Below are 23,088 nucleotides of genomic sequence, written 5' to 3'. Positions count from 1 at the left end.
TCGGATTGTTCCTCCCTTTTTGATTATTATTTTTTGCATGGTTTTTCACCCTGCATCGAAATGGTTGGGTTTATCGTGTCAATCGCTATAGTTGTTGCTTGATATGAACTGCCTGATATGGGTAAATCAGTGTTCTGAGATCATTCAGAATGTTTTCCAAGCTCTATCCTCCCCAAAACCTCACGCGTTGCAGCAGATTGGAGAATGTGGTTTTTATCAGAAGAGTACAATGAAGTAGACCATATCGATATAATCAAGTAACATTTATATCATATACGAACCTTTTCTTTTATCAAAACGTATTCCCTGGATAACTTTTCGATGAGATAACTGGATGATTTTGCCCGTTATCTCTGACATGCATATGTGTGCGTGATCATACAAGGTCCCAATTAAATATAAGGAAAATCAACAGGTACAATGTACGCCAGGGAGATGGATTTTATACAAATTATTTGGATAGTTATTTTATGCTGGACTGGGGTTGATTCTGTTATTAATTTGAAATACTCGATAAACGAAGAGCAGAAAGCTGGGTATATCATTGGAAACGTGACAAAGGACGCACAAACGCAAGGATTTGCCATTGCACCGCGGGCGCCGTACTTGCGGGTCATCTCGAATTCAGAGCCGCGATGGGTGGAACTCAGCCCGGCTGGACTTCTCCTCACACATCAGAAAATAGACCGGGACGTGGCTTGTCGACAGACGACAAAGTGCACTGTCTCTCTGGAGGTGATGTCAAACTCTATGGAGATATGTGTCATTAAAGTTGAAATTGTGGATTTGAACGATAATGCGCCCAGATTCCCCACAAACCACATTGACATTGAAATCTCAGAGAACGCCTCCCCTGGTACCAGGTTCCCCCTAGAGGGGGCAAGCGATCCGGACTCGGGGATCTTCGGTGTGCAATCATATTCGATCACCCCGAATGAGCTCTTCGGGCTGGAGATTAAGACTAGGGGGGACGGGTCCAAGATTGCAGAGCTCGTAGTTCAAAAATCTTTAGATCGGGAGACCCAGTCTCACTATTCATACGAAATCAGTGCAGAAGACGGTGGAGACCCCCCAAAGATTGGCGCAGTCCAGCTCAATGTTAAAGTAATAGATTCGAATGATAATAATCCAGTTTTTGACCAGCCTGTGTATACAGTGAACGTGATGGAGAATTCTCCGATTAATACACTTGTAATTGACTTGAATGCAACAGACCCTGACGAGGGAACTAATGGTGAGGTTGTGTACTCGTTTAACAGTTACGTCACCGAGAAAACGAGAGACGTATTTAAAATTGACCCTAGAACCGGTATTATCACTGTAAATGGCCCTTTGGATTATGAAGCAACCCATATTTACGAGATTGATGTCCAAGCCAAAGATTTAGGTCCCAATTCGATTCCGGCTCATTGTAAAGTCACTGTCAATGTGATGGATGCGAACGATAACCCACCTGTCATTAGTTTATTGTCGGTGAACACGGAGCTGATTGAAGTTAGTGAGAACGCGCCTCGTGGATACGTTATTGCATTAGTGAGGGTCTCAGACAAGGACGCGGGCGCGAATGGCAAGGTGCAGTGTAGACTACAAGGCAACGTCCCTTTCAGGCTCCAGGAATACGAGAGCTTCTCAACCATCCTTGTCGATGGCAGGCTAGACAGAGAGCAGAGGGACACGTACAATCTAACTATCCAAGCAGAGGACAGTGGCACCCCCCCTTTACGCGCCACTAAATCGTTTGTAGTGAAAGTCACAGATGAAAATGATAACCCTCCCCACTTTCTAAAACCACATTACCAAGAGATGGTCCTAGAAAACAACCTGCCTGGCTCATGTTTGCTGGCTGTGTCAGCTGTAGATCCCGATTTGGGCATGAATGGCACAGTTTCATACACCATCGTGCCCAGTGAGATTAAACACATGGACGTAAACACATATGTCAGCATAAATCCTTCAGGGCGTATTTATTCCATGAGATCATTCGACCACGAGTACACTAGGACTTTTGACTTCAAAGTTTTGGCCAGGGACCAGGGGAATCCGTCCTTATCCAGTAACGCGACGGTGCGCATTGTCGTTTTGGATGTGAATGACAATACACCTGTTATGACCACTCCATCCCTGGTAAATGGTACCGCGGAGGTATCCATTCCAAGAAACGCAGGAGTGGGTTACCTGGTGACCCAAGTCAAGGCCGACGACTATGACGAGGGGGAGAATGGAAGGCTGACCTATACCATCTCGGAAGGGGACAGGCTTTTCTTCGAGATAGACCAAGTGAATGGAGAGGTGCGGTCCACCAAGATGTTCGGAGAGCAGGTCAAGTCGACCTACGAGATCACAGTGGTGGCACGCGACCACGGGAAACCGTCGTTGTCGGCCTCGGCATACATTGTTGTTTACCTCTCACCGGACCTGAACGCTCAGGAATCTATTGGACCCGTAAACCTGTCGTTGATCTTCATCATTGCCCTGGGCTCTATTGCTGCTATCCTGTTTGTCACTATGATTTTTGTGGCAGTCAAGTGCAAAAGGGATAACAAGGAGATCCGAACGTACAACTGCAGGTACTGAAAACAGCCCTTCATATCCATCTCATTAGTTTGGTGTTTCAGTCAGTCATGGTTATAGGCCTATTGATTATTTTATTCCTCCATATAGGCCTACATTTACACATTTTGGTATCCATTCAGTGGTGCGCATAATTGTGTGTGTGTGTGTGTGTGTGTGTGTGTGTGTGAGTGAGTTCAGGCTGGTATTGAGTGCACGTAGCTGTATTTCTAGTGCATGTCCAGGGGCCCGAATGTTAGGCGCTACTAAGGAATGCAGGTGCTCAGAATTGGTAAGCAAAAATGGCTTATGGACTCCTAGACCAAGCGTCCTTGCCTTACTCCTTTTTTGCAAATCCTCACCATTACCTAGGACTAATAATCTTGGCTAGATTAGGTCAATTAGCTGCATTTTACAGCTATCGAATTTATGGCGCATATTATTCCCAAAGGTTCTAAAGGAGACAGCATACCCTACCATTCTGTAAGAACGATGACATAATAATCATCATTATCATTATTACTATGTTAATTATATAAATAATATTACTACTGTTACTAATCATAATGATACACTCAATAATGATAGCCTAATAATAATAATACAATTAATGCTAGAGGGATCTACTACTAATACTACTAAAACTAATAAGTCATCCACCTTTGAACCCACTATGCCTCTACTCTATGTATGACTATGCCTCAGAAGGAGACAGACACTATTATGTAGCACATTATCATCTTGATCATCATAATAAAAATATGCTTCTCTTCATCAATCTGTAAAGCATCAGCTCCCACTTTGATTTCCTTGTGCTCGACCACCTACCACTGTGCTACATTACCACTTAAAATGTCCATATAAATTGCATTTGTGGATTTAAACCTGAAGCTATTATCATATTTCATATTTTACTTGTGCTGCTACATCAGGCCGTTTCAAACGTGTGGCAATTGGCTGACCGTGTATGGTTCTTCCATAAAGTATGGCAAATGCACATCTCTCAGTAATCTCTAGCGGATAAAAGACTATTGACGAAAATGTTGGGTTGAGATCCATTAAACACACTGTGAAGCAGGGGTTCCCAACTCAGGGGGTGTGCCCCCCAAAACGTGGCGCCAACGTTTCATGGGATGCTCGGGACCTTCCTTGACCATCCTTGATCGAAAACGACGCATAAATCTGCAATGCTTTAGGCTAGAAACAAGCTGTAAAATGCCAGAGGAAGATGGGACTCTGATGCACATGGGAGTATTGGTTTGTCTCTATGACAATCAGAAGCTGATCTATGACCTTCTAAAGTCCAGGAGTCAAAGAAATGGGACTTTGCTTGGGAAGTAATTTTATACAATGTGTGACTCTGTCACTACCAATTGATCAAATCACTTTCTGTCAAAGAGAATACAGAAAATTAAGTTGAGGGTTCATATAAATTATAATTATAAAACATATCTGTTTACAGAATAATATTTGTGGAAATCGGGTCTATACTTTATTTTCCTTATATGTTATTATTATAATCATTAAATAGCCTTCTTAAAATATGTCATGGGTCATGTTAAACTACGTAGAATTGCAGGAAATGAGCTTCAAAACAAAGTTTTCCTATGTTCCTGAAATTGAACCAAATCAAATTAGTGTTACATTTAATATAGGCTATATCAATAAACAATAATTATTGAGGGGACCTTTGGGGAAAAAAAGGTTGGGAACCCCTGCTGTGAAGCATAGCCTACAAGAATGCCATTGTGTTGCAGTTTCTTGTCAAATATTGAGTTTCTTCTCCTTTATTCACCTAGAATCACATAAGGTGTGCAGACAACTTTATTTTTCAAAAAAAGTGTGGACCTTCTCAGGCACACATGATCATGGATTATGGTTAATATTGGTCACTGTTGATTTAAAATCTAAAGCACTCATGGATTTGCAATATCAAGTGAGGGTTAGTGAGATATCCACATCATGTTTCCCCAACCCTTATTCTTCAGAGATGTAGATTTGATCAGGGTTTCTCATAGTAGAAGATCACTTTTACATTCAATATTCTATGTACGGTATGGATAGCAACCCTAGGGCCTCACTTGTTATGTCACATAGCTTCTAGTTTCAAAGTCACATTGTTGTCAACACAAACAGCACACAGACAGTAAATAATGACATTGGAATAAAAACGTCTGTTTGTTTTCTGAAAAACCAATGCTCTTAGAGAGTGAGGCAAAGGACTCTGGACATAAGTTATTTTATTAAGCCAATTTTAAGGGGATTTAGGGCATTTTATATCTTGTTTTTTTCAAAGATGTCTGTCATTGTCACATGGGAAAAACATAGCCTACTAGATTTCCCAGCACACTCTTTCATTTGGATGTGACCCACAATGCTCTATTTCTGTAATAAAAATACACAAGAAAACAATCAAACAAAAAATTAGGCTAAATCAAATAATATCTGCCCAACACCACCTAACCTTCACCTTAAAAAAATATTGTCTTGTGGCATAAAAATCCTCTTCCTGCTGGGTACTTTAATCTATATTGATGTGCAGTGCTCCTGAGTAGCTAGCTACCACCTCAAACCTATGCAGTGCTTATCTGCAATTTATTGCTAATTTTCTTTGAGTCGGGAGGATTTCTCCTGTCCATTTTTTGATTTTGGGCCCAGGAGTACTAGAGAGAACGATGGGCTCTCTTTTTTGACCCTCACAGTCTCTTCTCGCCCCTACTCAGACGAGAGAGCACACGTGCGCGCGCGAGAGAGAAATAACAGTTTTGAGATGCCCCGAAAAAGATAGAGGCTGCTATTGACATTTTTATTTTCCAGAATGAAGGCAAGGAGGAACAGACCCAGAAAGCATCTTAAATGAAAAGGAGAACCCATCCAATAAATACTAAGGACAGGGGGAGTCCTACATGTACATTTCAGCATATGCAGCCAGGGCCTCAAGTTTTATTAGATGCAGGGTAGAAACAAGAGTAAATAACACAATCCATCCAACCAGGGCTAAAAATAGATTATTGGAGAGTGGGAGTCCATGCAAATGTTCGACATGTTAAAAACTCAGAGGAATACGCTCGGGTCAGGAGGGATTCTGCTTAAAATAAAACTTCCCCTCATAAGAATTTGCAAGCCTGGATGGAGAATGAAAATTGTCTTCATCCAGCCCGAGCATCAGCAGCATCCTTTCAATAAAGAATCTCCGGCTTTCTCATTTGGGCTGATTAGAATCAAAATGCTCTGCTCCAGTCAGGGAACGGCCACAGACACTAGTTTCTAAATGAATTTGATTTTACAGTTTTCCTGTACTCCATATTGCCAGTGGGCATGGCTTGGTAATGAAAGAAAAAGGGGAATTCATGTTAGCAGTGGGGCTGTGCTTTAAATTTGATTGCAAAATTTGGTTGGTGCTCTTCAGTGTTGTCTTGTTGTTGCTGTGTGTGTGTGTGCTTTTGTGGTTTGGCATGTTTGCATTGTGTGTGCTTGTTGTTTGTGAGACATGTGGACTGTGCCGAGCATGCAAACGCAAACAAATGAGGGTTGATGGCTCCATTGGTGGCATGGGGAAGGCGGTCAGGCTTGGGGTCACTTGAGCATGGCTCCTCTCTCTCTCTACCCCGAATGCCCACCAATGAGCTGGCCACCACCACGGGACCTTTCGGTCAGCACCCTGGCATGGCCGGGCGGGGCGCCTCTGACTGAACGGCGTTTGCCTGTGGGCAGATACAACAGAGCACTGCTTTATTGAGTCTGTTCAGTTTCTTCTACTTGCGCAGGGTGGCGGAGTACTCGTACGGCAGCCAGAAGAAGTCGAGCAAGAAGAAGAAGCTGAGCAAGAACGACATCCGCCTCGTGCCGCGCGACGTGGAGGAGACGGACAAGATGAACGTGGTGAGTTGCTCGTCTCTCACCTCCTCCCTCAACTACTTCGACTACCACCAGCAGAGCCTGCCGCTGGGCTGCAGGCGCTCCGAGAGCACCTTCATCAACGTGGACAACCAGAACTCACGCAATGCTGCACCCAACCACGGCAGTTATCAGCAGCACTCCTTCGCCAGCGGGCAGGGCCCCCAGCAGCCTGACCTCATCATCAACGGCATGCCACTGCCTGAGGTGAGACCACGCTTAGTTCGCTCTGATCTGTCCCTGCGGCTTGTTGCTGCTGTGCCAATCTGTGCCAATGCCCTTGGGAAGAGGAGGGACAGAGGGTGGATGTACGGGGCTGGGTGTATGGGACAGGGGAGAGTGATGGTTAAGACATGTCCGGTCAACTCTGACTTAGTCTCACTAGTCATGACTGCATTGTGATTCAGCTTCCAGTGGGAGTATAGTCATTTTGGGGTATAAAATAGTAGGGAGTACAGTCGCTGTGGGTTCACTTGGTGCATGTGAATGAATGGTCACGTTGACCAGGTATGTTCCTCAACAGAAACGTACCAGATCACACTTCTATACCCTCAGTGTAACGGTACATTTCCTACTCGTTTGAAATCGAATCTGATCAGCCATGTGTGGTCTTGTGCGTTAGAAGCGGCATTTGAGAGAAATAAATCACGGCATTTCAGAGGTTTACCCAGGTACAGGGATTGACCTGTGGATAAGAGCGAGCCGTGCCAAGCGCGAATTTGGAGGCATGACAAAATTGATTATTTGGCTTCCACCTACCTGCCTTGTTTTATGTGAGCTGAGCTATTGCAAAAGAACAGGAGTTTGAACACCTGCCAGACGCATTGACCCAGCTAATCAGCTCCCCCACATGTGGTAGAAGGAAGAATAATCATTGCTTAAATGCTCCATGTGCAAACAGTGCGAACGGCCCAATAGGCTCCAGTGTTAGTCATGCAGTCAAGGCCAAGGCTGCAGCTTTGCACCCCACGCAGCCAGCTATTATAGAGCTATAGTCAACTCACTATGCATAGGGTTGATTGTATTGACGTAGCGATGTATGGCTGAAGACAGCAAAGGCCTCGCTCGAGTGGGCTATTTAAGCTGACAAGAGTGTACACCGACTAGCTGGTCTTTAGAGTATAGATTTTTGCCTCTATGCCCTAGTCTATTGGATTCCTTGGACATCCTCTCTAGCTTGACCTACTTCTACGGCCCTCAGGGGGGCAGGGGGTTCTCACAATCCTGTTCAGTCCCAAATAAAGCAACCCCACCCATCACACATTTGATGACTCCAATCCTCGTTTGGCATTCAGTGAGAAGGGTGGAAATGCCTAAAAACAAAACCAGAAACATAAGAACAGTTATTGAGCCATTGATTGGCTGATCCACTGAGGATCTGAGCTCCTATCGGATCCCGCGGGGTCGATGAGGCCCCACTTACAGCCACGCTGATTTACTGCAGACTGTCTGGGACGGATGGAGCCAGAGAGAAGGGGAGTGAGAGGGAGGGAGAGGAAGAAGGAGAGAAAGAGAGGTCCTGTAAATTCAAGCGCTGGTAGGGGGGAACAAGTGCATGCCGCCATGCCGTGCCCAGGCCTTTATGTACCCGCAGGTAGCATTCAGGTCACAGACCTCTCCATGAGCAAAACACAGGAAAAAAACTTCAGTCCGGCAGGCACAAAGAAATGACTGTGTGGTTGTAAAATCCAGGTGGAGTAGCCTGTCTTGAAGGCTTAAGCATCCAATAAAAAAAAACACATTTTCTGTGGGATTAGGGAGGCCTTTATTTGTTTCTGTTAATGAAAAAGAGAAGAGAGGGAGACAAATAAGGTCTGAGATTCTGATATGCAAAGCTTGGAGGTGTCTGATAGGGATGCGTTAGGGGATGGAGGAAAGGAGGAAGGGAGAGTGTCTTAATGCCAGGTGTCTGGGCTCCACCGCATTTGTAATTTTTTTTAGCGTTTGTGATTGGCTTGATAAAGGCAGAGGGTCTGCTTAACATGCAAGCTCTGTCGCAGCTCCGCCTTCCACATGACGTTGACAAACATCCCTTTGACCGCGACCCTGTGCATATTTCCTGTGGACAGACGGAGAGAGGAGGTGCTGACTGTTAGTCAATGGGAGAGAGGGAGAGAGGGAAAGAGGAAGAAAGATAGATGAGCTGGGTGAAGAAAGAGAGAGAGGCGAGAGGGAGTATGTGCATGTGTGTGTTTGCATTCTCCCCCTCGAGCAGGCTGCAGCTAAAGCCAAATATTTATTCTCCATTCTGACATTTAGAAGACAGTAGCTAAATATTCACACATTGCTGTTAAATTACAAAAACTGTTGTCAAGTGCAATTGCATAGCCATTAATGTAGAGCGCAAACAAACAGTGCATCTGTGAAATGACCAATAATAGCTTTGTAACGGTGAGCAAGCCCACTTGACTCCACAAGTCCACATTTTCACAAGGTCTAGCTAGGACACAGGGGCACTTTTGTGATTAGTAAGGTTCATGCTTTATCCTCAAAAACGTTCATCTTCACCCTGGCCCGAGGGCGCTCCTGTAATCATCTGTGAGTCAACCACCATTTTACAATTTTACACGAGGGCATCATATTTGTTTATTTCCAACTTATTGTATGAACTCTAAGCCGAGCCACATGGAATAATGGCATTAGGATTTGACTTAACAGAAAAAAAAGAATAATCGAAAACAGGAGAGTGAAAGACTTCATATGTAATAATGAGGATTTGAGTTTAGGAGATTCATTAATGTTATAGGATTTGTGTTATTGGTGTATATGGGTCTCACATGTACTAAGTCGTTTGTATTTTTCCACCTTTATTTAACCAGGTAGGCCAGTTGAGAACAAGTTCTCATTTACAACTGCCACCTGGCCAAGATAAAGCAAAACAGTGTGATAAAAACAACGACAGAGTTACACATGGGATAAACAAACGTACAGTCAATAACACAATAGAAAAATCTGTATACAGTGTGTGCAAATGAAGTAAAAAGGTAAGGCAATAAATTGGCCAATAGTGGCGAAGTAATTTCAATTTAGCAATTTACACTGGAGTGATATATGTGCAGATGAAGATGTGCAAGTAGAAATACTGATGTGCAGAAGAGCAGAAAAACAAATATGGGGATGAGGTAGGTAGTTGGTTGGATGGGCTATTTACAGATGGGCTGTGTACAGCTGCAGCGATCGGCAAGCTGCTCTGACAGCTGACACTTAAATTTAGTGAGGGAGATATAAGTCTCCAACTTCAGTGATTTTTGCAATTCGTTCCAGTCATTGGCATCAGAGAACTGGAAGGAAAGGCGGCCAAAGGAGGTGTTGGCTTTGGGGATGATCAGTGAAATATACCTAATGGAGCACGTGCTACGTGTGGGTATTGCTGTGGTGACCAGTGAGCTGAGATAAGTCGGAGTTCTACCTAGCAAAGACTTATAGATGACCTGGAGCTAGTGGGTTTGGCAACGAATATGTAGCGAGGACCAGCCAACGAGAGCATACAGACCAGCCAACGAGAGCATACAGGTCGCAGTGGTGGGTAGTATATGGGGCTTTGGTGACAAAATAGATGGCACTGTGATAGACTGCATCCAATTCGCTGAGTAGAGTGTCGGAGGCTAATTTGTAAATGACATCGCCGAAGTAAAGGATTGGTAGGATAGTCAGTTTTACAAGGGTAAGATTGGCAGCATGAGTGAAGGAGGCTTTGTTGCGAAATGGGAAGCCAATTCTAGATTTAACTTTGGATTGGAGATGCTTAATGTGAGTCTGGAAGGAGAGTTTACAGTCTAGCCAGACACCTAGGTAGTTATAGTTGTCCACATATTCTAATTCAGAACTGTCCAGAGTGGTGATGCTAGTCGGGCGGGCAGCGATCGGTTGGAGAGCATGCATTTCGTTTTACTAGCATTTAAGAGCAGTTGGAGTCCACGGATGGAGTGTTGTATGGCGTTGAAGCTCGTTTGGAGGTTTGTTAACACGGTGTCCAAAGAAGGGCCAGATATATAGAGAATGGTGTTGTCTGCGTATTTGTGGATCAAAGAATCACCCGCAGCAAGAGCGACATCATTGATATATACAGAGAAGAGAGTCGGCCAGGGAATTGAACCCTGTGGCACCCCCATAGAGACTGCCAGAGGTCCGGACAACAGGCCCTCCGATTTGACACACTGAACTCTATCAGAGAAGTAGTTAGTGAACCAGGCGAGGCAGTCATTAGAGAAACCAAGGCTGTTGCCATGGGTTGTATTATCCTACTTCAGAGAGAGAGATTTTTAATCGTATTATATTTCAAGCTAGGTGTACTAAGAAACGACATGGTGAAATGGTAGTTAAACAGGAATAACCTATGTATTACCAGCTGAGAGATGTTTGGTTGACCTGCCTGTGGTTGTGGTTGCAGATTAAAAGACAACAGGTCGCTGGTTTAATTTCTTCTTCTTCCATGGCTTAATTGTAGCAGATCAGTTGGTGGGGGAGACAATTAGACAGTAAGGAATGGCCTTTGGCTATAACGTGTAACGTGTACTACTGTGGCTTTATTATATCTACACCTGTGATTCCAGATAATGAATATAGCAGGAAGAAAATAACTTATCTCTGGTATTGATTCAGTTTACGCTCATCCTTATGCGGGAAACAGATTGGATCTTTTTTTTTTTTATTGGGTTTCATTATGGTGTTCAATGAAATAGAAAAAAGGGAGGCAGTCTTTGTGCTCCCTGGTGTTAGTGTGAGACTTTCTGTGGAGAAACTAGCAGACCTTTATTCTCCAGTTCTATATTTTTTTTGCCAAGTTTAGTTCAATGCTAATTGAGGTAAATTCACATCCAGATGCTCCCATTCTGTTACCTGAAAGATGGCAAGCATGTGGCATATGGCGTACAGTTCAATTTCGGGCTTTCTGCAGTGTGACGAGTTTAGGCACTTGGAGCATTTGGCAAAACAAAAGGCATTTCTTTTACTGTGTCTTGAATTTGTTCCTCTCCCAGTCAACAACAGAACTCCACGCTGTAAACAAAACCCAAGGTTGCTAGCTACCGCAATTTGTCAATCACTAACTGTCTTCTAAGATAGCCTACATATTGCTGCAAGAGAGGCGATGGGGAGTGGTACTGGGTTCCATATTCTACATGCCTGCACATCATCCCACCCCCCATGCAATCCCTTCACATCAGGACAATATGCACAGAACACATTCCAACATGCCATATTGAGGATGCAAAGTCGATGTCATGCTGTCAACACATACTACACATCCGCTGTGCCTGCCAATCACCTTCCACCCCCACCCCCCTCCCTCTTCCTCACTTCTAATGGGTTGTCATCATGTCTCCTTGAAACATATAGCTTGCTAACTGCAATTAGCAAACTTACTAAGCAGCATTTGATCCAGCGTCCGAGCCTGAATGACCAGAGACACGACAATGTGTTTGGAATTCAGGGCCTTTTCTTGATTCCTCTATTGTTCTCATCGGTAACGTCATTATCTTTTTTTATGGCAGAGCTGCGGTCTTTGGTTGTGTCCTAAATGGCACCCTATTGCCTATACAGTGCACTACTTTTGACCAGAGGCCTATGTGCCCTGGTCAGAAGTAGTGAACTTTAAAGGAATTAGGGTGTCATTTGAGACACAGACAAAGACTGCAGCTCTGCCATGAAAAATATAATGACATTACCGATGAAAGCCATAGAGGAATCAAGAAAAAAAACTCAATTCCAAGCACATTGTCGTGTCTCTGGTCATTCAGGCTTGGATGCTGGATCAAATGCTACTTAGTCAGTATGCTAATTTCAGTTAGCAGTCTTGATCATCATCTTGAGTTATTGCTAATCAGATTGTGCCTGACCTATTGCCTCTTACTAGAGTGTTGGGTCTGGTTTGACTGGCACAACACAAACTCAAGCCGCTCTACGTTTAGTCTTTGGTCTTGTGATGTTTCCATTGTAATTTGACGATCCAAGCCCCCTGTTTCCCTCCCTCCATCTCACTTAGCTTTCTCTGAGAAAAATGTCTGTCTTCTCTAATCTGGTTGCCTTCCTCTTTAAGCCACTGACTAATACATGTGACAACACATATGGCGGGCTAATATGTTGCGAATTACAGACTTTTACATTTTCTATGACGCCCATCGAGGCAACAGACTAGGGCGTTTGTATTTCTCTAAATTTCATCAGCCTAATCCAATTAATCATCCCTAAATCCATACGATAAAGTAAAGGTCAAAGCATGCTGTCTCGTTGAGGGGCTTTATGCTGAGAAGAAATCTGTCAGGCTCCAGGAAAAAGCTCTGATGAGGGAGTACCATTTAAACAATTTCAAAAGGGGATTTTCGAAGCTCAGGAAGAAGAAAAGAGAATAATCAGGTGGTGAAAAAGCGAAACAAAGATTTTACAGAGTGGCAACTGACAGATTCTTGGCTGCTTGAAGTTGAACTGTTGAAATGCTAGTGTGTTTTATCTGTTGAAGGAGTTGGGGGCGAACCTTTGCGTGCTTTAATGTCTCCTCTTCAGAGGGATGTGAAGCATCTTATCTGAAGCCCCTGATTGAGTAACTGGCAGATGAGCGCAGGAATTATAGCGAGAAAGGTTTGATTTGTGAGTGAGCCATGGATTTGGGAACGTTCTTGCAAAACCATCAGTCAGTCTGACAGTCAGTTAGTCAGACAGCGAAACAGACAAATATTTCAACATTCATGCACAGTCATGTACAGTACCAGTCAAAAGTTTGGACACACCTACTCATTCAAGGGATTTTCTTAATTTTCACTATTTTCTACATTGTAGAATAATAGTGAAGACATCAAAACTTTGACATAACACATATGGAATCATTTAGTAACCAAAACAGTGTTAAACAAATCAAAATATATTTGAGATTTTAGATTCTTCAAAGTAGCCACCCTTTGCCACAGTGACAGCTTAGCACGCTCTTGGTATTCTCTCAACCAGCTTCACCTGGAATGCTTTTCCAACAGTCTTGAAGGAGTTCCCACATATGCTGAGCAGTTGTTGGCTGCTTTTCCATCACTCTGCGGCACAACTTATCCCAAACCATCTCAATTGGGTTGAGGTCGGGGGATTGTGGAGGCCAGGTCATCTGATGCAGCACTCCATCACTCTCCTTCTTGGTCAAATAGACCTTACACAGCCTGGAGGTGTGTTTTGGGACATTGTCTTGTTTAAAAACAAAGCACAAACCAGTTGGGATGGCATATCCCTGCAGAATGCTGTGGTAGCCATGCTGGTTAAGTGTGCCTTGAATTCTATATAAATCACAGACAGTGTCACCAGCAAAGCACCCCCACACCATCACACCTCCTCCTCAATTCTTCACGGTGGGAAACACACATGCCGAGATCATCCGTTCACCTACTCTGTCTCACAAAGGCATGGCGGTTGGAACCAAAAATCTCAAATTTGGACTCATCAGACCAAAGGACAGATTTTCACCGGTCTAATGTCCATTGCTCGTGTTTCTTGGCCCAAGTAAGTCTCTTCTTCTCATTGGTGTCCTTTAGTAGTGGTGTCTTTGCAGAAATTTGACCATGAAGGCCTGAATCAAGCAGTCTCCTCTGAACATTTGATGTTGAGATGGAGTTAACTCTAATGAATGTATCCTCTCCAACAGAGGTAACTCTGGGTCTTCTTTTCCTGTGGTGGTCCTCATGAAAGCCAGTTTCATCACGCGTTTGATGGTTTTTGCTACTGCACTTAAATAAACATTAAAAGTTCTTGAAATGTTCCTGATTGACCTGTCTCCGGATTACATCTTCAAACTAAGAAACCACGGCATCCGACAGGAGACACATCCATCCATGATGTGTATGGGTAAGATAGTCTAGCTAGCAAAATTTTCAGATATTACACGTTTCTAATTTTGACAGAAAATGGTTTCATTTCAACTTAAAGTGTACTGTTAGCTAGCTAACGTTAGATGCCTGGCTCGCTAGCTAACGTTACGTGTATGATCTTATTTTTCGCATCTGAGAGACATTTGCTTGACTATTTATAGCCTAATGTTAGCTAGCTAACATTAAACCTGGTTGGTTAGCAGGGTAGTAACGTCACGAGTTGGGATAATGGTTAATTGTTACCTACCTAGCTAGCTACATGTCTTAATAAAAGACTTGTCTGAGTGTGCCAGAGCGCAGAATAACTAATGAATTTACGAATCCTCAACACCTGTTGAATATGGCCGGTGTCAGCAAAAAAGCACAATTTAAATTGTTGCCAGCAGTACAGTTACAGTCACCAACGCTCTGGATAACATGAAAACAGTCTAACCAGCTCTGCTAGGGTGAGTAAAATGGTCAGAGTGGTGTGTTCTCTCATTATGTGTCTGGACGTAGCTAGCAATGTTAGCCAGTCGTCTTGGGTGCTTGACTGCCGTTGTGAGGTCAGAATGTTTGGATCAACCCTACTTAGCGGCCAGAGCATCTATTGTGCGCTCTGAACGCTCCGAGGGTGAACCGCTCTGAATTTACGAACGGACAATCTGACAGCACAGTTGCAGTCACCAACACTCCGGATAACATAACAGCCTAACCAGCTCTGCTAGGGCGAGTAACGTTCAGTGAGCTATTCTCTCATTTGTGTCTGGAAGTAGCTAGCAAGTTAGCTTGAGTGCTTGACTGCTGTTGTTAGTACAGAACGCTCGGATTAACCCTTAAAGAGATGGTTGGGGCTTAAGCTTAAGAGGGTGTGAACAATGCTGAATGGGTGTAGACAAAGAAGAGCTCTTCAGTAGGCACTTTCTCAAAAGTGAGTTTACAAGTTTATCAACTTTCAAAGCAAAATTATTTTCCCATTGTTCCTCAACTGTTGTGTATGATATACCATTTTGGAGCTCTGAGTCTACTTTAATCCAATGTAAAAAAAAAAATGTTAAAAAAAATTCAAATTTTGACACATAAGACCGATTTGAGTTGGTCAGTCACAAATTAACTTTTAACAAGGCACACCTGTTAATTGAAATGCATTCCAGGTGACTACCTCGAATGCATTCCAGGTGACTACCTCATGAAGCTGGTTGAGAGAATGCCAAGAGTGTGCAAAGCTGTCATCTAGGCAAAGGCTGGCTACTTTGAAGAATCTCAAATATAAAATATATTTTGGGTTGTTTAACACTTTTTTTGTTACTACATGATTCTATAAGTGTTATTTCATAGTTTTGATGTCTTCAATATTATTCCACAATGTAGAAAATAGTAAAAAATAAAGAAAATCTCTTGAATGAGTAGGTGTGTCCAAACTTTTGAGTGGTACTGTATATGTGTCAACCAATAGTCACGTCGGGCCATTTCATTTTCGGTGACTGAAATTATGCTGTGATGAACACTGAAATGGGTTGCACTTGAGCCTTTATGGATGAGTAACATTAACCCATGGGATGATTTAATTCACAGGGATATGCCTACCCTGTTCCTACTACATAGTCTAGCCAAGTTGACCTGTACTGGACTGGCCTGATTGCGCATCCACCATAATTCCTGGCAACTTGCTGCAAATAACAATATGAAAAGAAAATATCCATGCCAGCACAGGACGGTTCTGGTCAACACTATAGAGTGCAATAGTTAACGTGATTGACAAGCCAATGCCAGTTCAGTGTATATATAGCCTTGAAACACTATTCCTTGCTTCGTATGTGGAGGATGTACAATAAATATGTCACATTAGTAGCCAATGGTAGCCTCCTCAAGCGCCAGGCTTCTGCCTTCTTCTCGGGATCGGGGGTTGCAGGCAACAGCTGAGGTGTCAAAACATACAGTACATGAGTGAGAGGGCCTGTCATATGCATGTCACTGAAGCCCGCCTGTAACCACATGTGATAGCTGAGCAGCCACTCTGTCTGTGCATCAGGGCCAGGGATACTGTGGACATGGAAAAAGGCTGGAATTATGATGAGAGGAGGGAGGAAAGAAGAGAGAGAGAGCAACACAGTCTCCAAAGAGGGAGGGAGAGAGAGAAAGAGAGAACCTCAGCTTTATCTGTACGTCTATTTATAGGACCCCGAACGATTTTCCATAACCTGTATTAGTCTGACTCCAAAACACTCTCTTCCTCTTCTTCCCTCTGAAATGTAATTCTATTGTGAAGTACAGCTACAGTTATTATACTGAAAGCCTCATCCTTTGTTCAAAATATAACCCAAGTGAAACTATATAGCAGGAGGGAAAGAAAATGGCTCTCTTAGTGTTGGTTCAGCGTGCACTATGTCTGCTAAACAAAATATCCATATCATGAAGATACTGTAGTCATTCACCAGAATGTTTATTTTTGCATGTGTACAATTTGCCTCGCAGCAATGGCATGTCCAGACTGTAAACCTTAGATGGTACGAAAAGGTAAGCACCAATGTGCTTTGAGCCGAGTCAAACTTTAAAAATAGAACGTTGAAAAGAAAGCACATGAATTCCCTTCGAGGGTTATATTCCCAGTAATTTAACAATAGGCATGCTACACAATCTTGTGGTGTTCTTGCAATATGATGCTAATAAATAAATACTATCGTCTTATAAATCTGTACCCGAAACCCCCCCCCTTGTAAAACAAAATAATATGAACGAATATACATCCTACCACACATCCCAAAATGCAATTCACCTATTGAATTCCTATCTCACTTTTCAATACATCATCCAGCAGTCATGACCAGCAGAACAAAAACAACCACCTCAATTATAAATGCAGAGCAATGTGAAATATATTACACTTACTTCTCAATTAAAGCTGAACTTATATTTACCGTGATCCATTACTGACAACAAAACACATTTTGTGCGCAAACAAAATTAGTTTCACAATGGAATCAGAGCATTACAAGCCGTACATTAGCAACATAAACCAGCCAAGCTTTTCCATAGATCCCAGAAAGGCCATAAAGAGATAATGACCTTGGGTCTGGACTGAAGGTTGTAGAGGGGTAAATGAGAGAAGGCGAGACCGAAACCACCACAAATAAATGAAGTGAGTGAAATGGAGAGAGGGAGAAAGGGCGAGAGAAGGGTGAGGTTTATCCCCGATCATTATGCACCTTGTTAAGCCCTTCCAGCGATGCCGAGCCTCGGACGTAATTACCCGTTTAAAGGACTTTCCTGCAGCCACTGTTTTATTTTTTTAAAGCCTGTGACACAAATATGCCACACTCGGTTTGCTGCAATCCCTTGGACTATAGTGGATAGGCCTATACCTCCAGCATTTGCACGTTACTACTGCATGTTGTGGAATTATACCTTTGAGCATGTTTAGTCAGGATCTGTACTACCACTAACTGTCAGTAATGTTTGCAGTTTAAGGTACATTGATTTAGCAGATCCAACGCTAGCATTTTCAATCTACTCCACTGTCTGTTATGGAACAATACATTTAAGCATATGTATTCTGCATATGTAGGCCAACTGCATCCAATGTTGGTAATATTGGCAGTTTGAGGTACATTGATGTTGAAGGTCATTGAGGTACTGTATAAATAGTGGGCAATCAAAGATACAGCCCACTATGTCTTGCATGAAACCAGGCCAGGTATTCCAACACAGTTTGCCACGGTTAGAAAAAAAGAGATGATTTGCACAAATTCATATACATTAAATATCTTAAAATAATAACCTTTTACTGCAGTGGGCTAAATCAGGGTCACACAGAGTGTTTCTTGGTAATCTTGAACCAAAGTATATACCTCATACACATGGTTATGGCCTTAGAAAATAAGGCACCGTAACATGTCATCGACTTGAAATGTTTTCAATTTTGAGTTCCCAATATTACACTTTATATACATCACAGAAGACTGAAATATATTAATATCCTTCCACCCATGAGGCCACTGGGTCATTTGACTGCAGGAAAGGGCTACTCTCATCTTAATCTTGGGTGAGATTTTAAGTGTAGCATCTCCCGTGGATGTCTGTCGGTGTGAGAGAAATTCAATATACAGCAGGCTTCACATCTCCTCTTATTTTTAAGACAAGCCTTTGGAAACCATCCCTGAGGGTTGCAAGAAACGTAACACACTTTTTTCATATCATACACAATTCATGTGCGAGTTTTCTTACTGTCTTTGGTGGGAAACGATTCAAAGGAAGGTGGCTGCGGAAGAACACCTAATAAAATACCACTGGTCTCAGGGAAGAAGTGTTTGGTGTCAAACGCTGCAGGAGAGAGGGAGGAAAAGATAACTTCATTAAATTATTTTTGCCTCTCTTAGCCTCTTCTCTCATTAACACAGATTTGGCTGCCAGCTTCCTTTTTTACGCCTGCAGTTCAATTAATGGGATAGGAAAGGTCGGCCTACATTCTTCGACACAAGCTAAACCACTTGTTAATGCCATGGGTTAGGGAGGAAAGGCTATTGACTTTCACATAGTAGCTTACACTCAGTTGAAATCAAGGTACACTGCATGGCCAAAAGTATGTGGACACCTGCTCGTTGATCTCATTCCAAAATCATGGGCATTAATATGGAGTTGGTCCCCCATTTGCTGCTATAATAGCCTCCACTCTTTTGGGAAGGCTTTCCACTAGATGTGGGAACATAATTGTAGGGACTTGCTTCCATTCAGCCACAAGAGCATTAGTGAGGTCGGGCACTGATGTTGGGCAATTAGACCTGGCTCACAGTCAGTGTTCCAATTAATCCCAAATGTATTTGATTGGGTTGAGGTCAGGGCTCCGTGCAGGCCAGTCAAGTTCTTCCACACCGATCTTGACAAACCATTTCTGTATGGACCTTGCTTTGTGCACGAGGCATTGTCACGTTGAAACAGGAAAGGGCCTTCCCCAAACTGTTGCCACAAAGTTGGAAGCATAGAATCAAGATTTCCCTTCACTGGAACCAAGGGGCCTTGCCCGAACCATGAAAAACAGCCAAGACAATTATTCCTCCTCCACCAAACTTTATTGTTGGCAATATGCATTGGGGCAAGTAGCGTTCTCCTGCCATCTGCCGAACCCTGATTCGTCCGTCGGACTGCTAGATGATGAAGCGTGATTCATCACTTCAGAGAATGTGTTTCCACTGCTCTATAGTCCAATGGCGGTGAGCTTTACACCACTCGAGCCGACGCTTTACACGCTACGTGCTTCAGCACTCAGCATTCCCGTTCTGTGTGCTTGTGTGGCTTACCACTTCGCGGCTTAACCATTGTTGCTCCTAGACGTTTCCACTTCACAATAACAGCACTTACAGTTGACCCGGGGCAGCTCTAGCAGGGCAGAAAATTGACGAACTGACTTGTTGGTGGCATCCTATGATGGTGCCACGTTGAAAGTCACTGAGCTCATCAATAAGGCCATTCTACTGCCAGTGTTTGATTAAACAGTGCCTTCGGAAAGTATTCAGACCCCTTGACTTTTTCCACATTTTGTTACATCACAGGCTTATTCTAAAATTGATTAAATTAAAAAACATCCTCAGCTATATATACACAATACCCCATAATGACAAAGCGAAAAAAGGCTTTTTAGAAAGGTTTGCAAATATATTAAAAATAAAAAACAGAAACACCTTATTTACATAAGTATTCAGACCCTTTGCTATGAGACTCGAAATTGAGCTCATGTCCATCCTGTTTCCATTGATCATCGTTGAGCTATTTCTACAACTTGATTGGAGTCCACCTGTGGTAAATTCAGTTGATTGGACATGATTTTGAGAGGCACATACCTGTCTATATAAGGTTCCACAGTTGACAGTGCATGTCAGAGCAAAAACCAAGCGATGATGTCAAAGGAACTGTCCGTAGAGCTCCTAGACAGGATTGTGTCGAGCCACAGATCTGGGGAAGTGTTCCAAAACATTTCTGCAGCATTGAACGTCCCCAAGAACACAGTGGCTTCCATCATTCTCAAATGGAAGAAGTTTGGAACCACCAAGACTCATCCTAGAGCTGGCTGCCCGGTCAAACTGAGCAATCGGGGGTGAAGGGCCTTGGTCAGGGACGTGATATCTTGCTAGCTCCATTGCCCCTCATAATATAGGCTGACAAATATTGAGTGATGGGTGTTTTGTTTGGGATTTGGGGAAGTAGCCATCCCTCCAATATGTTTGTCCCTGTTGGTGATAAGACTGACAAGGGACTTCCTCTTTGGGGAAATCTTTGTAAATTCTCTACCAAAGTGTGAGGAACAACAAAACCTAACCATTCCCATCGTGGAAAAACATAGTTATTTTCGACTTTATATAATGACCGCTATTATTCGAGTGCACACAAATCTATTTAGTCCCAAATGCAGGAGTGGGAAAGGTATTAATTAAAATTGATGGATAACTATGTGTGGCTCTTCTTTCGGTGTCCCACACGCTTAGCTGAATTGCTAGTTACACCACCAGACTTCCCACCGCGCTGGCTGACAAGGTTTCTCACGACCTCAGCTTGAAGTGGTGATACTGTGTGGTGGTTAAAGTGATTGAGTGATGGGGGAGGACCGTGGTGAGAACCCAACAATGCTCATTGTGAAGGAGGGTAATTGGAAACATTATTTTTCCAGGCATCCAACTCAGACAACTAGTAGAGAATGACCTAAAACAAAGAGGAAGTAGGGAGGATGCTAGTTAGTTAGCATTTCCCCACCATCCGATTAAATGTCAACTTCTGCATGTGTAATTGTTGGATGGTACAGGAGAGAAAGAATGAGGAGAAAAAAAGAGAGAGAGATGAACCAATTTGCTGGTGAAATGGATTTGTCTTGTTATTCTCAGCAGTGCTAGGAAAATAGCACTGTAGAGGATAACGTGATAAATTATGTGTATCGTTATATTATAGTCATACACTTTAAGCATGACTGGGCCCATGTTAATGTCATTGAATCTGCATATAATAAGAGATAGATGTCATTTGGCTGTCCATTCCCTAAGTCAATTGAAAATAAAGGAATTAGGCTCACATTTACTCCTCACATGTCATCTTACTTTAATGTCTGAATTTGATATCTATTAAAGCTGAAATATGTAGCTTTTTGGGTGACCAGACCAAATTCACATAGAAATGGGAGTTATAGATCTGTCATTCTCGTTGAAAGCAAGTCTATGAAGCTGTAGATCTGTTCTATGTGCGCTATTTCCATGCTTCCCATTCTTAAGTTTAGTTTATTCGTCTTTTACTTTCGGTTTTTGTTCACCAGCTTCAAACAGCTGAAAATACACTTATTTTGGGTTATGGAAAATATATTGCACAGGGGTTTAGATGGTACTATACTTGCTTGTTTTGTCGCAAACTATTAGAATTTTAGCAACCAGGAAATGGTGGAGCGATTTCTGCATAGTGCATCTTTAAAGATCGAGCTGACCCAGAAAAATGAAAGAAATCATATGAACAACCACATGATAAAACACAACACATTCCTTCATGTATTACTTTATTATCTATTTGAATGGTATACCATACGTCCCCTCGTTTCATAGTAAGCCATTTGTACCTCTTCATAGATTTAGCATTAGCATAGCTAGTAGCTATAGGGGTAGTTTAATGAACACAGAAGCCTGTTGGCATGCTATAGCCACAGCGGTAGGGCTGTGGAAACAGCAGGCCGGCGTAATTGTGCATTGTTCATCCCCAGAACAGGAGTCAGAGCATGTAATGAGCTGTAGCACTCTCTCCCCGCGCCGGGTTAATGGGCTATGACCGGCAATAGGACTCACAGGCCTTTCAGAGATAACCCCCACATGCATCTCTTTACCCCATGTCACAATGCCTCTTTATCTGTCTGTCTCTGGGTCTCATCTCTTTCTCTTGTGCGTATCTTATCTTCCCCTGCCCTACCCTCTCTTTCATTTCCTCCCCTTCCTCCTCCTACCCTCATTCCCCTCTTTTCTCCATCCCATGTCGCCAATGCCTCTGTCTTTACTTCTCAGGGCTTTATCTCCCTTTCTCATCTTCCTCTTGCCCCTGCCCCTACCCACATTCCCTTCATTTCTTTCCCCCTTCGCTCTCCTCCCCTCCCTTTGTCCCCCTGTCTAAAGAGATGGTGGGACCCCTAATGTGTCAATGTGTCACAATGCCTCTAGTGCTTTTGTATTCATGATGCCTGGAAGGCCCCAGAGCAGGCAATCCTCTATTCTGCTGGCCATAAAGAGACTTCAGATAATAGATGTAGTACATTGACTGGTAGGGTCTGGGATACTATATTATACTACATTTAAAAAAAAACAGATGACTACAAAGTTTATGAAGATGAATGCAGATGTTATAGGTATAGGGATTTGCACTAGATCTCCAGTGTTTCGACTGTTTTGCATTTTGATTATCCGGTTTTCCCTGAAAACGATTCAGGTGGGGTTGTTTCCCTCCGATTTGTTTTGCTTGGATTAGGCTACAGACAGACAGTTTCCTGGGACACGGAGGAGTCATTTATTTGGTTGACTGATAGCAGTCAACTTGGAAAGACAAGAATGTCTGCCTATATATATATATTTAAACTCAGAAAAAAAAATGTCTGTGGAACTTGTTCAGTTTATGTCTCAGTTGTTGAATCTTGTCATGTTCATACAAATATTTACATATGTTATTTATTTTTTTTGAAAACTCTGTTTATTAAGTTTTACACACACACAGACAAGACAAAGCAATATAAATAATATACTCAACTAGAAAAAATACAAATAATACATATAAAAAAAATAACTTTAAAGATACCATACTTTAGACAAGTTAA

The 23,088-nt window shown here is 42.8% G+C and overlaps 1 protein-coding gene across 1 annotated transcript in view; it reads left to right on the top strand.

Annotated features, from left to right (window-relative positions):
- The first annotated feature begins 420 nt into the window (after positions 1-420).
- The window catches only part of pcdh19 (protocadherin 19), a 74,273-nt gene continuing 51,605 nt past the window's right edge, over positions 421-23,088 (top strand). Inside the window, exons 1-2 of the mRNA XM_039011756.1 lie at positions 421-2,567; positions 6,318-6,654. Of these exons, the coding sequence (XP_038867684.1) occupies positions 421-2,567; positions 6,318-6,654 (2,484 nt within the window). The remainder of the gene's footprint in view (positions 2,568-6,317; positions 6,655-23,088) is intronic.

The sequence above is a fragment of the Salvelinus namaycush genome, chromosome 17, assembly GCF_016432855.1.
Source record: "Salvelinus namaycush isolate Seneca chromosome 17, SaNama_1.0, whole genome shotgun sequence".
Classification (NCBI taxonomy): Eukaryota; Metazoa; Chordata; class Actinopteri; order Salmoniformes; family Salmonidae; genus Salvelinus; species Salvelinus namaycush.
The sequence above is the reverse complement of the archived record's forward strand: the minus strand, read 5'-3'. Positions and strand labels throughout refer to the sequence as shown.